Genomic DNA, 13,269 nt, shown 5'->3' with positions numbered 1-13,269 from the left:
AAGACAGACAACACTACATAAAGAGAGACCTAAGACAACAACATAGCAAGGCAATAACACATTACAACACAACATAGTAGCAACACAACATGGCAACCGCACAACATGGTAGCAGCACAAAGGGCAAGAAGGTAGAGACAACAATACATCAGGCAAAGCAGCCACAAGTGCCAGTAAAAGTGTCCATGATGTCTTTGAAAGAAGAGATTGAGATAAAACTGTCCAGTTTGAGTGTTTGTTGCAGCTCGTTCCAGTCGCTAGCTGCTGCAAAATGCATATGGTATTGATAAGTAATCATAAATAATCATAATGTATGTTGATATCACTGTCATTTCTTATTGGTCTATAGCAATAAAGGCTGGCATTATTAGGTATCAATAAGACACTCTACTTCCTGATGTTCTCTGCTTAGTTACTCATGAATCGATATGCACATATTGATTGTCTTTTGTAACATCAGTCCTCGATAATGTGAGACATATTCCTCCAAAGGCCAATAAAATGAAGTGAAGAAGTAAAGAAATCGTTTTAATTGGACCATGAACTTCATAGACCTTCTAATTTGTGTGAACTATCCCTTCAGTGTAATTGCAGCAAGTGGCAAGTGTTGCGTTTTGTCGCCCTCTACGGGCACTACGTGTAGGTGCATGCAGTACATCTCAGCACAACACTGGTCTGGAGAAGCACCCAGCCGTCGAGCCGAAGGACGACAGATAGGTTGTGACGGACGGAGTGGCAGTTTCCGTTGTGTCGCTGACTGACCGAGTAGCACATGGATTTTGTCTGCCTGTTACCCTTAACCAGGATAGTTTAGGAAATGGCTACCAAATTGTGACCGCAGGCTTGTAGGAAAGCAAATTGTATTGGTCCATCCGTATGAAAAAGGAAAGAAAACAAGTATTTAGGCACATCTGACGGTTTATAGTAGAATATAGTTCACAATCACCGCAGGTCGTCTAAGTTTTAATGTGAGCCACTATCCAACTCTCCCTCTTCAGGTGTTGAACAGCCTGTCCCCGGCGCGCGGTCCCGGCGCAAGCTATGGCTCTTTCACCCTCACGCGAGACATAGCCCGACACCGACAGGACTCTTTCGAAAATAGACCGGACCGCTTTGACCCCCTCTCCTATCCCCCCACACACCCTCCCTTCAAACCCACTCCCTTCTCTCTCCGCTGAGGAGCGTCGTAGTTGTACCTCGCTCCCAGTCCGCCAAGTCCAGAACCGACTGTACAAAACTGGACCACAGAGAACCAGAGAAAACACTCCAAAAAGCAGGGATCGTTACCGAGAACAGAAAACTACCAAGGGAAGAAGGAGAGGAGAATTCGGAGGGCAAACGACAGTGGCGATCCCCATCAAATACCGAGCTGATTGGGTGAGTTGCCTCAGTGAATTTGCCGTAAAGCAGCAGTGTTTTAATATCGTTAATAATCGTCGATGCAGTTGAATGGACAGCTTTTACCGCATTGCCAGCGTGTGCATAGTAATGCTGGGAAAGTCTTAGATTGTGACTGCGCACTTTTTCTCCGCGGACAGTGGCGAGCTTTAAACTGTGACTGCTGAACTAAATAGAGCACGTTACGCAAGGGAGGTGGAGGACTTACCCCCCACGCCCCCCTTCTCTCCCTATAGGGGTGAAATTATTAGGCTACTGTGTCAGGTTTCCAGGTGTGTGTGTGTGTGTCCATACGCGCATAAGCGCACACGGAGTGTGTGTCTGTATGTGCAGATATTCTTGTTATTGACAGATCAGGGAGATCGGTTTCATTGTACTCTTTGGGATGATTAGGCCCTCTCCCCCGGAGCCCCAGAGAGGTGGGGGTGGGGGGTTGGCAGGGACAGTTTGACATGTCTATATTAGGTGACCATGTCATTCTTTCTGCGCCAGGGCAGAGCACACAAAAATAAGAGCTGTGGCCTATCGAGGCAGGCAGGCAGGCAGGCAGGCAGGCAGGCAGGCAGGCAGGCAGGCAGGCAGGCAGTCGCTCTGGATAAGATGACTACATTTTTAATGTAATGTAAATTAAACTTTTATTTCTGGGATATTAACAAACAAGAAAGCTAAGCTATGCATTCCTATATTTTAACTTTGAACGGTTTGTTTTTAAAGAATAGGCCTAACTTATTACAGTATTACAAACTGTTAAATAAGAAGACAAATGTCCCTAAAGATAGCAGTAAAAACGATGCTTGTTTAAAGAGAACTTATTGTGATGGAGTTGGGTAACTAAGAGTGGCTCATGCCTTTGTACAGTAAACATTTCCTGTAAGCATTATGTTCAACGGCTTGGTTTCTATTAGGGTTGAATGGCGGTAACCCGGTTACCGAGATTTACCGTCATTTACTGCCCAAAACCACTTCCATGATGAATCAACCCTCACGTTGGGGACAGACCTGGCATCTCATCGTGGTAACTTTTTTTTCTTGTGACAAATCAAATCAAATTGTATTTGTCACATGCGCAGAATACAACGGGTGTAGACCTTACAGTGAAATGCTTACTTATGAGCCCCTAACCAACAATGCAGTATAATAAAGACAGAAAAAAATACAGATAAGAATAAGAAATGAAAGTAACAAGTAATTAAGGAGCAGCAGTAAAATAACAATAGAGAGACTATATACAGGGGGTACTGGTACAGAGTGTGGGGGGGCACCAGTTAGTTAAGGTAATATGTACATGTAGGTAGAGTTATTAAAGTGACTATGCATAGATGATAACAACAGAGAGTAGCAGTGGTGTAAAAGAGGAGGGGGGGCAATGCAAATAGTCTGGGTAGCCATTTGATTAGGTGTTCAGGAGTCTTATGGCTTGGGGGTAGAAGCTGTTTAGAAGTCTCTTTGACCTAGACTTGGTGCTCCGGTACCGCTTACCGTGCGGTAGCAGAGAGAACAGTCTATGACTGGGGTGGCTGGACTCTTCCTCTGACACCGCCTGGTATAGAGGTCCTGGATTGCAGGAAGCTTGGCCCCAGTGATGTACTGGGCCGTACTCACTACCCTCTGTAGCACCTTACGGTCAGATGCCGAGCAGTTTCCATATCAAGCGTGATGCAACCAGTCAGGATGCTCTCGACGGTGCAGCTGTAGAACTTTTTGAGGATCTGGGGACCCATGCCAAATCTTTTCAGTCTCTTGAGAGGGAATCGTTAAGTCTACATTTGCTGCAGCATAGTCTATGCTACAGTAACATAAATACCTAATTTGTGTCAAATTTACCTATCTTCATCTGGCTTTCAGGGTCACTTTGTTTTTTAATTGTAAAGATTTTTGATTTTTTATTTCAGCTGCAGAGTTCTAAAACTGCCGATCACACGAATATCGTTGCTTTAAATCAGTGCATGCTTGATCACTCTCGCAGTCTCTCTCTATCTCTATCTCTCTCTCTATATATCTCTCTCTCTCTCTCCATCAACATCATTGAAATTGCATCCAAAATAGATAATCCTGTTCTTGATTAATATATAGATGTCCTAGCCTACCTCTTTTAGGTAATACATTCAATGCAGTATTAGCCTTATATTTATCGAAAGAACGATGGGTTATGAATAATAAGCGTCTAACTGATAGCCTCTGTCTCTTGCCCAATACCCAAGCACCTGTGCTCCGCTGGCCTCCTTAAAAAAAACGCTCCTTAGCTGTTAGAGTCCCATGCAGGACAAGTTAGACTAGAATAGTTTATTGGACATTCTTTTCTTTTAGCATTTCTTATAACAAAAGTCTATTCAAAGAGGGAGGCAAGCTCTTTTTTTGCTGAATGTTAAATAAAGCAGACAATAGAAATCAATGGTAGTTTGAAGGATGAGGATAGATGGTGGTAGGCTATAACAGTTATTAATTCAGACCCATAACCATTCAGACCCATAACCATTCAGACCCATAACCATTCAGACCCATAACCATTCAGACCCATAACCATTCAGATGGTGGTAGACTATAACAGTTATTAATTCAGACCCATAACCATTCAGACCCATAACCATTCAGTCCCATAACCATTCAGATGGTGGTAGACTATAACAGTTATTAATTCAGACCCATAACCATTCAGACCCATAACCATTCAGACCCATAACCATTCAGATGGTGGTAGACTATAACAGTTATTAATTCAGACCCATAACCATACAGACCCATAAACATTCAGATGGTGGTAGACTATAACAGTTATTAATTCAGACCCATAACCATTCAATCTTCGTGAAGAGAAGTGAAAGCCGTCTTTATCTAATTCTAGTCCCATATTATTCAAGAAAACGTATTTAATTTAACTGTTGAGAGCGAGGAAGGACTGAAGCAACACTAGAGGAAGAGGAGGTAATGCACACGTCAGACAACATTAGGGGGAATATCATGAAAGGTATATGCGTCAGCCTACTAATTATACAAATAGGGCCTTATTATATTTCAATATTAAAATCTAATTAGCTAGCGTATAATTGTAACTTTGTAGGCCGCATGTGCTGCACCATAATCACTTGTTCTCTTACGCTTTATCACTGTTTGAATGATGTGCGTAATTCCAGTCTATATAATACAGTATAATACAGTAATACAGTTCACAGCTAGTTTCATTTCTTTATTTACCCAAGAGAGCATATAGCTATCTACATCTATGGGATTTCATGTTTTTCTGTCGTGCGTAATGTGCAGTAGCCTATATCGTATACGTATTGGATAACAGCACAATCATTTGGCCTTTTTGTGGCTTGGGCTCATTAAATGTTGTTAATTTAGGGCTTATAACATGTTTTTAATATATGGCTCATCTGGCTCAGGTAGGATAAGATTTTAATTTTCATGCGGATCAAAGCTCTAATCAAATCTAGACATATTTATATGTTTTATAATGCTTTATAATACTTTTGAATGACACTTCCGGTTTTGGCGAGAAATACTGGGTTATGGTACTGGAGGACTGGAGTTGGGCTGTTGGGGGTACTGGAGGACAGGAGTTGGGCTGTTGGGGGTACTGGAGGACTGGAGTTGAGCTGTTGGGGGGTACTGGAGGACTGGAGTTGGACTGTTGGGGGTACTGGAGGACTGGAGTTGGGCTGTTGGGGGTACTGGAGGACTGGAGTTGGGCTGTTGGGGGTACTGGAGGACTGGAGTTGGGCTGTTGGGGGTACTGGAGGACTGGAGTTGGGCTGTTGGAGGGTACTGGAGGACTGGAGTTGGACTGTTGGTGGTACTGGAGGACTGGAGTTGGACTGTTGGGGGTACTGGAGGACTGGAGTTGGACTGTTGGTGGTACTGGAGGACTGGAGTTGGGCTGTTGGGGGTACTGGAGGACTGGAGTTCTGCTGTTGGGGGTACTGGAGGACTGGAGTTGGGCTGTTGGGGGTACTGGAGGAGTGGAGTTGGGCTGTTGGGGGTACTGGCGGACTGGAGTTGGGCTGTTGGGGGTACTAGAGGACTGGAGTTGGGCTGTTGGGGGTACTGGAGGACTGGAGTTGGGCTGTTGGGGGTACTAGAGGACTGGAGTTGGGCTGTTGGTGGTACTGGAGGACTGGAGTTGGGCTGTTGGGGGTACTGGAGGACTGGAGTTGGACTGTTGGGATGTGTCTGTTTCTTGAACTCTGTGAAGCATTTATTTGGGCTACAATCTGAGGTGCAGTTATTCTAATGAACTTGTCCTCTGCTGCAGAGGTAACTCTGGGTCTTCCTTTCCTGTGGCGGTCCTCATGAGAGCCAGTTTCATCGTAGCGCTTGATGGTTTTTTGTGACTGCACTTGAAGAAACTTTCAAAGTTCTTGAAATGTTCCGTATTGGCTGACCTTCATGTCTTAAAGTAATGATGGACTGTCGTTTCTCTTTGCTTATTTGAGCTGTTCTTTACATAATAGGGACTTGGTCTTTTACCAAATAGGGCTATCTTCTGTATACCACCCCTACCTTGTCACAACACAACTGATTGGCTCAAATGTATTAAGAAGGAAACAAATTCCACAAATTCACTTTTAACAAGGTACACCTGTTAATTGAAATGCATTCCAGGTGACTACCTCATGACACTGGTTGATAGAATGCCAAGAGTGTGCAAAGCTGTCATCAAGGCAAAGGGTGGCTACTTTGAAATTTTTTAAATATAAAATACATTTTGATTTGTTTAAAACTTTCTTGGCTACTACATGATTCCATATGTGTTATTTCATAGTTTTGATGTCTTATATTATTCTACAATGTAGAAAATAGTCAAAATAAAGAAAAACCCTTGAATGAGTAGGTGTGTCCAAAATTTTGACTGGTACAGTATATATAGTGTAACATTGGGATGCAAACTCAAAATGTAATACATTTCAACTCTATATCTGACATGGTAGATGTGTCTTATTTTAAGCCCATAACCATGTGTGTGAGTTGTATACCTTTGTACAAAACGATAGTTTCATCAGCTGTGAGACATTGTGTTGTGACAAAACTGCACATTTTAGAGTAACCTTTTATTGTCCCCAGCACAAGGTGCACCTGTGTAATGATCATGCTGTTTAATCAGCTTCTTGATATGCCACAATTATGATATTCTGAAAAATGTGAATAACATTCCACCCATGAGGCCTCTAGGTCATTCAACCACAGGAAAGGGCTACCCAATCCTGTGAACGGGTTAGGCAACTCCGGTGTCAATATTTCAACAGAAAAGTTAGATAAGAAGTGTTGCTTTGTAAATGTCATTCCTGTTCATCATGTTAAGTTTGTACACTATAAATAAAAATGTTCCTTGAATATTTTTGCACATGACATGTTCTAATATACATTTCAGAGCATTATTATTTACCTATCCCAACATTGGGATATGCATAGGCACTTTAGGAACTCATGCACTGGTGTAAGCCTCAATAAAGCTACAACACTGTCAATGTTCAACCATAACATGTGATGACAATAAAACAGAACAGATTAACCTAAATTACATTTACTCTCACGGATGACCAAAAATAACTATCTGAAAGCCACATCTCTAGTCTTTTGATCTGACCTGCTAACCCAGCATCAATAAACCAGCACCCAGCATCAATAAGCCAACAGTTTTTTAAGAAAAAAAAACAACTCTCCAAAAAATGTTGGGGTTGTTTGGATGACCCAACTGCTGAGTTACAGGCAGTTCAATGCCTGTAAGGAGAGGAGAGATCAGTCCAATGATTCAAGTTGTATATTCATCATAAATTATGGAACGATTGATTAAATGATTGATTGATGGATATTGCGTATCTGAGATTGTCAATCTCTCACTCCCCCCGACCCCTCCCTCCCTCGTCTCTATAGCGATGAGTCGCAGCATCGTACGACAGAGTAAGTTCCGACACGTCTTTGGCCAGGCGGTGAAGACGGAGCAGGGCTACGATGACATACGCGTTTCCAAGGTGACGTGGGACAGCTCGTTCTGTGCCGTCAACCCAAAGTTCCTGGCCGTCATCGTGGAGTCCAGCGGGGGTGGAGCCTTCCTCGTCCTGCCCCTCTCTAAGGTCAGTCAGCCCTTTAAAGGAGCAATCCGCAGTTGAAACTAATAGCAAAGCAGTAACCCTACCACTTATTTTGGTTAACAGCTGAGGGATGGGTCTGGAGGTCAAGGGTATCTGTTTTTGACCTTTACCTGTATTTCTTAACTTATCCTGAAAGCAAGTCTATGGGCCGAAAGACAGTCATCCATGGTTCGGATTTGTTTCCAAAGCCAATACTAATACTATTTTAATGTTATAGCCACTGCTAACCAAAAATGGGACTGATAGGGAAAACTCACAATATTCAAAAATGTGTGACTCAATGACAGGGATCAGGATTCAACCAGAACACAATGTGCTAACGTCTCTACGCGTGTGTGTGTGTGTGTGTGTGTGTGTGTGTGTGTGTGTGTGTGTGTGTGTGTGTGTGTGTGTGTGTGTGTGTGTGTGTGTGTGTGTGTGTGTGTGTGTGTGTGTGTGTGTGTGTGTGTGTGTGTGTACAGTAATCTCTACGCCCCTGAGCCTCACCTTTCACCCCTATAGGGGTCTTCTCTCTTGGGCCAGATTATCCAAGTGTTTGCTTTGTCCACCAGAGCAAAGTTCTGCACCTGTTTCTTTTCACAGGGAATAACACTGAAACAATAGAACTAAAGGAAGAACAAATATGTTAACAGGAAATAAGTATAGCTTCATAAGTATAGCTACATAGGTATAGATTAATAAGTATAGATAAATGAGTATAGCTTCATAAGTATAGCTACATAGGTATAGATTAATAAGTATAGATAAATGAGTATAGCTTCATAAGTATAGCTACATAGGTATAGATTAATAAGTATAGATAAATAAGTATAGCTTCATAAGTATAGCTTCATAAGTATAGATACATAGGTATAGATAAATAAGTATAGCTACATAATTATAGATACATAAGTATAGCTTCATAAGTATAGCTACATAAGTATAGCTACATAAGTATAGATAAATAAGTATAGCTACATAATTATAGATACATAAGTATAGCTTCATAAGTATAGCTACATAAGTATAGATAAATAAGTATAGATAAATAAGTATAGCTTCATAAGTATAGATAAATGAGTATAGCTTCATAAGTATAGATAAATAAGTATAGCTTCATAATTATAGATAAATGAGTATAGCTTCATAAGTATAGATAAATGAGTATAGCTTCATAAGTATAGATAAATAAGTATAGCTTCATAATTATAGATAAATGAGTATAGCTTCATAAGTATAGATAAATAAGTATAGCTACATAAGTATAGATAAATGAGTATAGCTACATAAGTATAGATAAATGAGTATAGCTACATAATTATAGATAAATGAGTATAGCTACATAAGTATAGATAAATGAGTATAGCTACATAAGTATAGATAAATGAGTATAGCTACATAAGTATAGATACATACGTATAGATAAATAAGTATAGCTTCATAAGTATAGCTACATAAGTATAGATAAATGAGTATAGCTACATAAGTATAGATAAATGAGTATAGCTACATAAGTATAGATAAATGAGTATAGCTACATAAGTATAGATAAATGAGTATAGCTACATAAGTATAGATACATAAGTATAGCTACATAAGTATAGATAAATGAGTATAGCTACATAAGTATAGATAAATGAGTATAGCTACATAATTATAGATAAATGAGTATAGCTACATAAGTATAGATACATACGTATAGATAAATAAGTATAGCTTCATAAGTATAGCTACATAAGTATAGATAAATGAGTATAGCTACATAAGTATAGATAAATGAGTATAGCTACATAATTATAGATAAATGAGTATAGCTACATAAGTATAGATAAATGAGTATAGCTACATAAGTATAGATAAATGAGTATAGCTACATAAGTATAGATAAATGAGTATAGCTACATAAGTATAGATAAATGAGTATAGCTACATAAGTATAGATAAATGAGTATAGCTACATAAGTATAGATAAATGAGTATAGCTACATAAGTATAGATAAATGAGTATAGCTACATAAGTATAGATAAATGAGTATAGCTACATAAGTATAGATACATACGTATAGATAAATATAGCTAGCAGCATAGCACCCTGCATCCCACTGCTGACTTGCTTCTGAAGCTAAGCAGGGTTGGTCCTGGTCAGTCCCTGCATGGGAGACCAGAAGTTGTTGGAGGGCCAGTAGGAGGCACTCTTTCCTCTAGTCTAAAAAAATATCCCAATTCCCCAGGACAGTGATTGGGGACACTGCCCTGTGTAGGGTGCTGTATTTTGGATGGGACATTAAACAGGTGTCCTGACTCTCTGAGGTCATTAAAGATCCCATGTCACTTATCGTAACAGTAGGGGTGTTAACCCCGGTGTCCTGGATAAATTCCCAATCTGGCACTCATACCATCACGGCCACCTAATCATCCCCATCTTACAATTGGCTCATTCATCCCTCTCCCCGGTAACTATTCCCCAGGTCGTTGCTGTAAATGAGAATGTGTTCTCAGTCAACTTACCTGGTAAAAATAAGTATAGCTACCTAGGTATATATTACTAAGTATAGCTTCATAAGGATAGATAAGTATACTTGCATCTCAGTGCTAGAGGTGTTACTACAGACCCTGGTTTGATTCCAGGCTGTATCACAACCTGCGGTGATTGGGAGTCCCATAGGGCGGCGCACAATTGGCCCAGCATCGTCTGGGTTTGGCTGGGGTAGGCTGTCATTGTAAATAAAAATTTGTTCTTAACTGACTTTTCTAGTTAAATAAAAAAATAATTATAGCTAGACAAGTATAGATAGATAAACACAGTTTCATGTTTTTAGCTTATTTAACTTCCCTCTAAAAAAAATAATAACTTGAAACTTTGCACCTGGTGCAAACCGAAAGCTTAGTCTGATTTTACGTACACTGCTCTCTCTCTCCAGGATACACTAACTAACTGGAGAGGATTGTTCCTACGATCAACTCAAGGCTCAGACTAACTAAACACCTGTTTTTGTAAAACCTGCCAAGACATTTACCAGAGAACCCAATTCTCTGAGGATTTACTGAGTTCTAGACTGGTGAGATAAGAGCTGCCATTCATTCAATCAGCTGTTTTATTTTAGTGTTTGCTTTATCGCAAAACATTGATGAAGGCATCTTGCTGTCAAAACATTGATGAAGGCATCTTGCTGTCAACACATTGATGAAGGCATCTTGCTGTCAACACATTGATGAAGGCATCTTGCTGTCAACACATTGATGAAGGCAACTTGCTGTCAAAACATTGATGAAGGCATCTTGCTGTCAACACATTGATGAAGGCATCTTGCTGTCAACACATTGATGAAGGCATCTTGCTGTCAACACATTGATGAAGGCATCTTGCTGTCAACACATTGATGAAGGGGTTAGGTTGTTATTTTCCAGAGTAAATAACTCACGGACACTAGAGAAGCTTAAACAAGTTTAATTCTTCCCAAAGGGTCGTTACAGCTGTAATTCAAACAACCCAACATTTCTCACCATCATAGGTATTTTTTTATCCCCCTTAAGACACACTCCTCCTTCTCTCCAATCCTTACATCTTATGGTTCTACAGGAAAAGGGTAGTAAACACTTATTACTCCCTTCAGGGGATCTGACCTGACCCCCTGACCTCAACCCCTCCTTCACCTAATCCACAGATGTCCATCCGCTTCCCCTAAAGCAATCCTGTGATCTCCTCCCATCCAACCAGTACATTCCACAGCCACTCTGTCTTTCTACAGATCTCACACCTTTATATAGTACTATGCGTCTGATCTATCATGTCTTTAATATCTCAATGTTCAAAGTGTAGGTTCCAACAAAGGCATCTTGCTGTCAACACATTGATGAAGGCATCTTGCTGTCAACACATTGATGAAGGCATCTTGCTGTCAACACATTGATGAAGGCATCTTGCTGTCAACATACTGATGAAGGAATCTTGCTGTCAAAACATTTTTACATGAGATTTTAGTCATTTAGCAGACACTCTTATCCAGAGAGACTTACAGTTAGTGCATTCATCTCAAGGTAGCTAGGCGAGATAATCACATCGTTCATCTCAAGGTAGCTAGGTGAGACAACCACATATCACAGTCATAGTAAGTGAAATGTTCCTCAATAAAGCAGCTATGTATAAGCAGAAATGTTGGCTAATTAATAAATGTATTGCATCAAAGCAATAGAACACAATGCAACCTTGTTTTTCTTTTTATGCGTGTGTTTGTAACAGGCTGTGTTCGTAACAGAGTGTGTTTGTAACAGAGTGTGTTTGTAACAGGCTGTGTTGGTAACAGGGTGTGTTTGTAACAGGCTGTGTTGGTAACAGGCTGTGTATGTAATAGGGTGTTTGTAGCAGAGTGTGTTTGTAACAGAGTGTGTTTGTAACAGAGTGTGTTTGTAACAGAGTGTGTTTGTAACAGAGTGTTAGTAGCAGAGTGTGTTTGTAACAGAGTGTGTTTGTAACAGAGTGTTAGTAGCAGAGTGTGTTTGTAACAGGCTGTGTTTGTAACAGAGTGTTTGTAGCAGAGTGTGTTTGTAACAGAGTGTGTTTGTAAGAGAGTGTGTTTGTTACAGGGTGTGTTTGCAACAGGCTGTGTTTGTAACAGGGTGTGTTTGTAACAGAGTGTGTTTGTAACAGGCTGTGTTGGTAACAGGGTGTGTTTGTAACAGGCTGTGTTGGTAACAGGCTGTGTATGTAATAGGGTGTTTGTAGCAGAGTGTGTTTGTAACAGAGTGTGTTTGTAACAGAGTGTGTTTGTAACAGAGTGTGTTTGTAACAGAGTGTGTTTGTAACAGAGTGTTAGTAGCAGAGTGTGTTTGTAACAGAGTGTGTTTGTAACAGAGTGTTAGTAGCAGAGTGTGTTTGTAACAGGCTGTGTTTGTAACAGAGTGTTTGTAGCAGAGTGTGTTTGTAACAGAGTGTGTTTGTAAGAGAGTGTGTTTGTTACAGGGTGTGTTTGCAACAGGCTGTGTTTGTAACAGTGTGTGTTTGTAACAGAGTGTGTTTGTAACAGGCTGTGTTGGTAACAGGGTGTGTTTGTAACAGGCTGTGTTGGTAACAGGCTGTGTATGTAATAGGGTGTTTGTAGCAGAGTGTGTTTGTAACAGAGTGTGTTTGTAACAGAGTGTGTTTGTAACAGAGTGTGTTTGTAACAGAGTGTTAGTAGCAGAGTGTGTTTGTAACAGGCTGTGTTTGTAACAGAGTGTTTGTAGCAGAGTGTGTTTGTAACAGAGTGTGTTTGTAAGAGAGTGTGTTTGTTACAGGGTGTGTTTGCAACAGGCTGTGTTTGTAACAGGGTGTGTTTGTTGGCCTTCTTATTCAGTCTGTATACACGTCCTTGCTAGGGGAAGAATTCAGCTGGTGTTGAAGTCTAGTGAGGTATGAATTGTTGGTGTTATCTGTCTTCTCCTGTCTGTCTATGGAGGACAAAGCTCCTGAGGTGTACTGTTGATCTCCTCAGTCTATCCTCACACAGCAAGATGTACTGTTGATCTCCTCAGTCTATCCTCACACAGCAAGATGTACTGTTGATCTCCTCAGTCTATCCTCACACAGCAAGATGTACTGTTGATCTCCTCAGTCTATCCTCACACAGCAAGATGTACTGTTGATCTCCTCAGTCTACCCTCACACAGCAAGATGTACTGTTGATCTCCTCAGTCTATCCTCACACAGCAAGATGTACTGTTGATCTCCTCAGTCTATCCTCACACAGCAAGATGTACTGTTGATCTCCTCAGTCTACCCTCACACAGCAAGATGTACTGTTGATCTCCTCAGTCTATCCTCACA

At 40.7% G+C, this 13,269-nt stretch overlaps 1 protein-coding gene across 3 annotated transcripts in view; it reads left to right on the top strand.

Annotated features, from left to right (window-relative positions):
* Positions 1 to 51: 51 nt before the first annotated feature.
* LOC115153860 (coronin-6) overlaps positions 52 to 13,269 on the top strand; it is a 44,996-nt gene continuing 31,778 nt past the window's right edge. For 2 of the 3 annotated variants that reach the window (XM_029699481.1, XM_029699480.1), the window contains exons 1-2: positions 52 to 1,377; positions 7,270 to 7,469. In XM_029699481.1, coding sequence (XP_029555341.1) covers positions 7,272 to 7,469 — 198 coding nt within the window. In that variant the 5' untranslated portion in view covers positions 52 to 1,377; positions 7,270 to 7,271. The remainder of the gene's footprint in view (positions 1,378 to 7,269; positions 7,470 to 13,269) is intronic. The other variant, XM_029699482.1, reaches the window with a different exon arrangement.

The sequence above is a fragment of the Salmo trutta genome, chromosome 19, assembly GCF_901001165.1.
Source record: "Salmo trutta chromosome 19, fSalTru1.1, whole genome shotgun sequence".
Classification (NCBI taxonomy): Eukaryota; Metazoa; Chordata; class Actinopteri; order Salmoniformes; family Salmonidae; genus Salmo; species Salmo trutta.
This window is presented reverse-complemented; position numbering and strand designations above follow the sequence as displayed.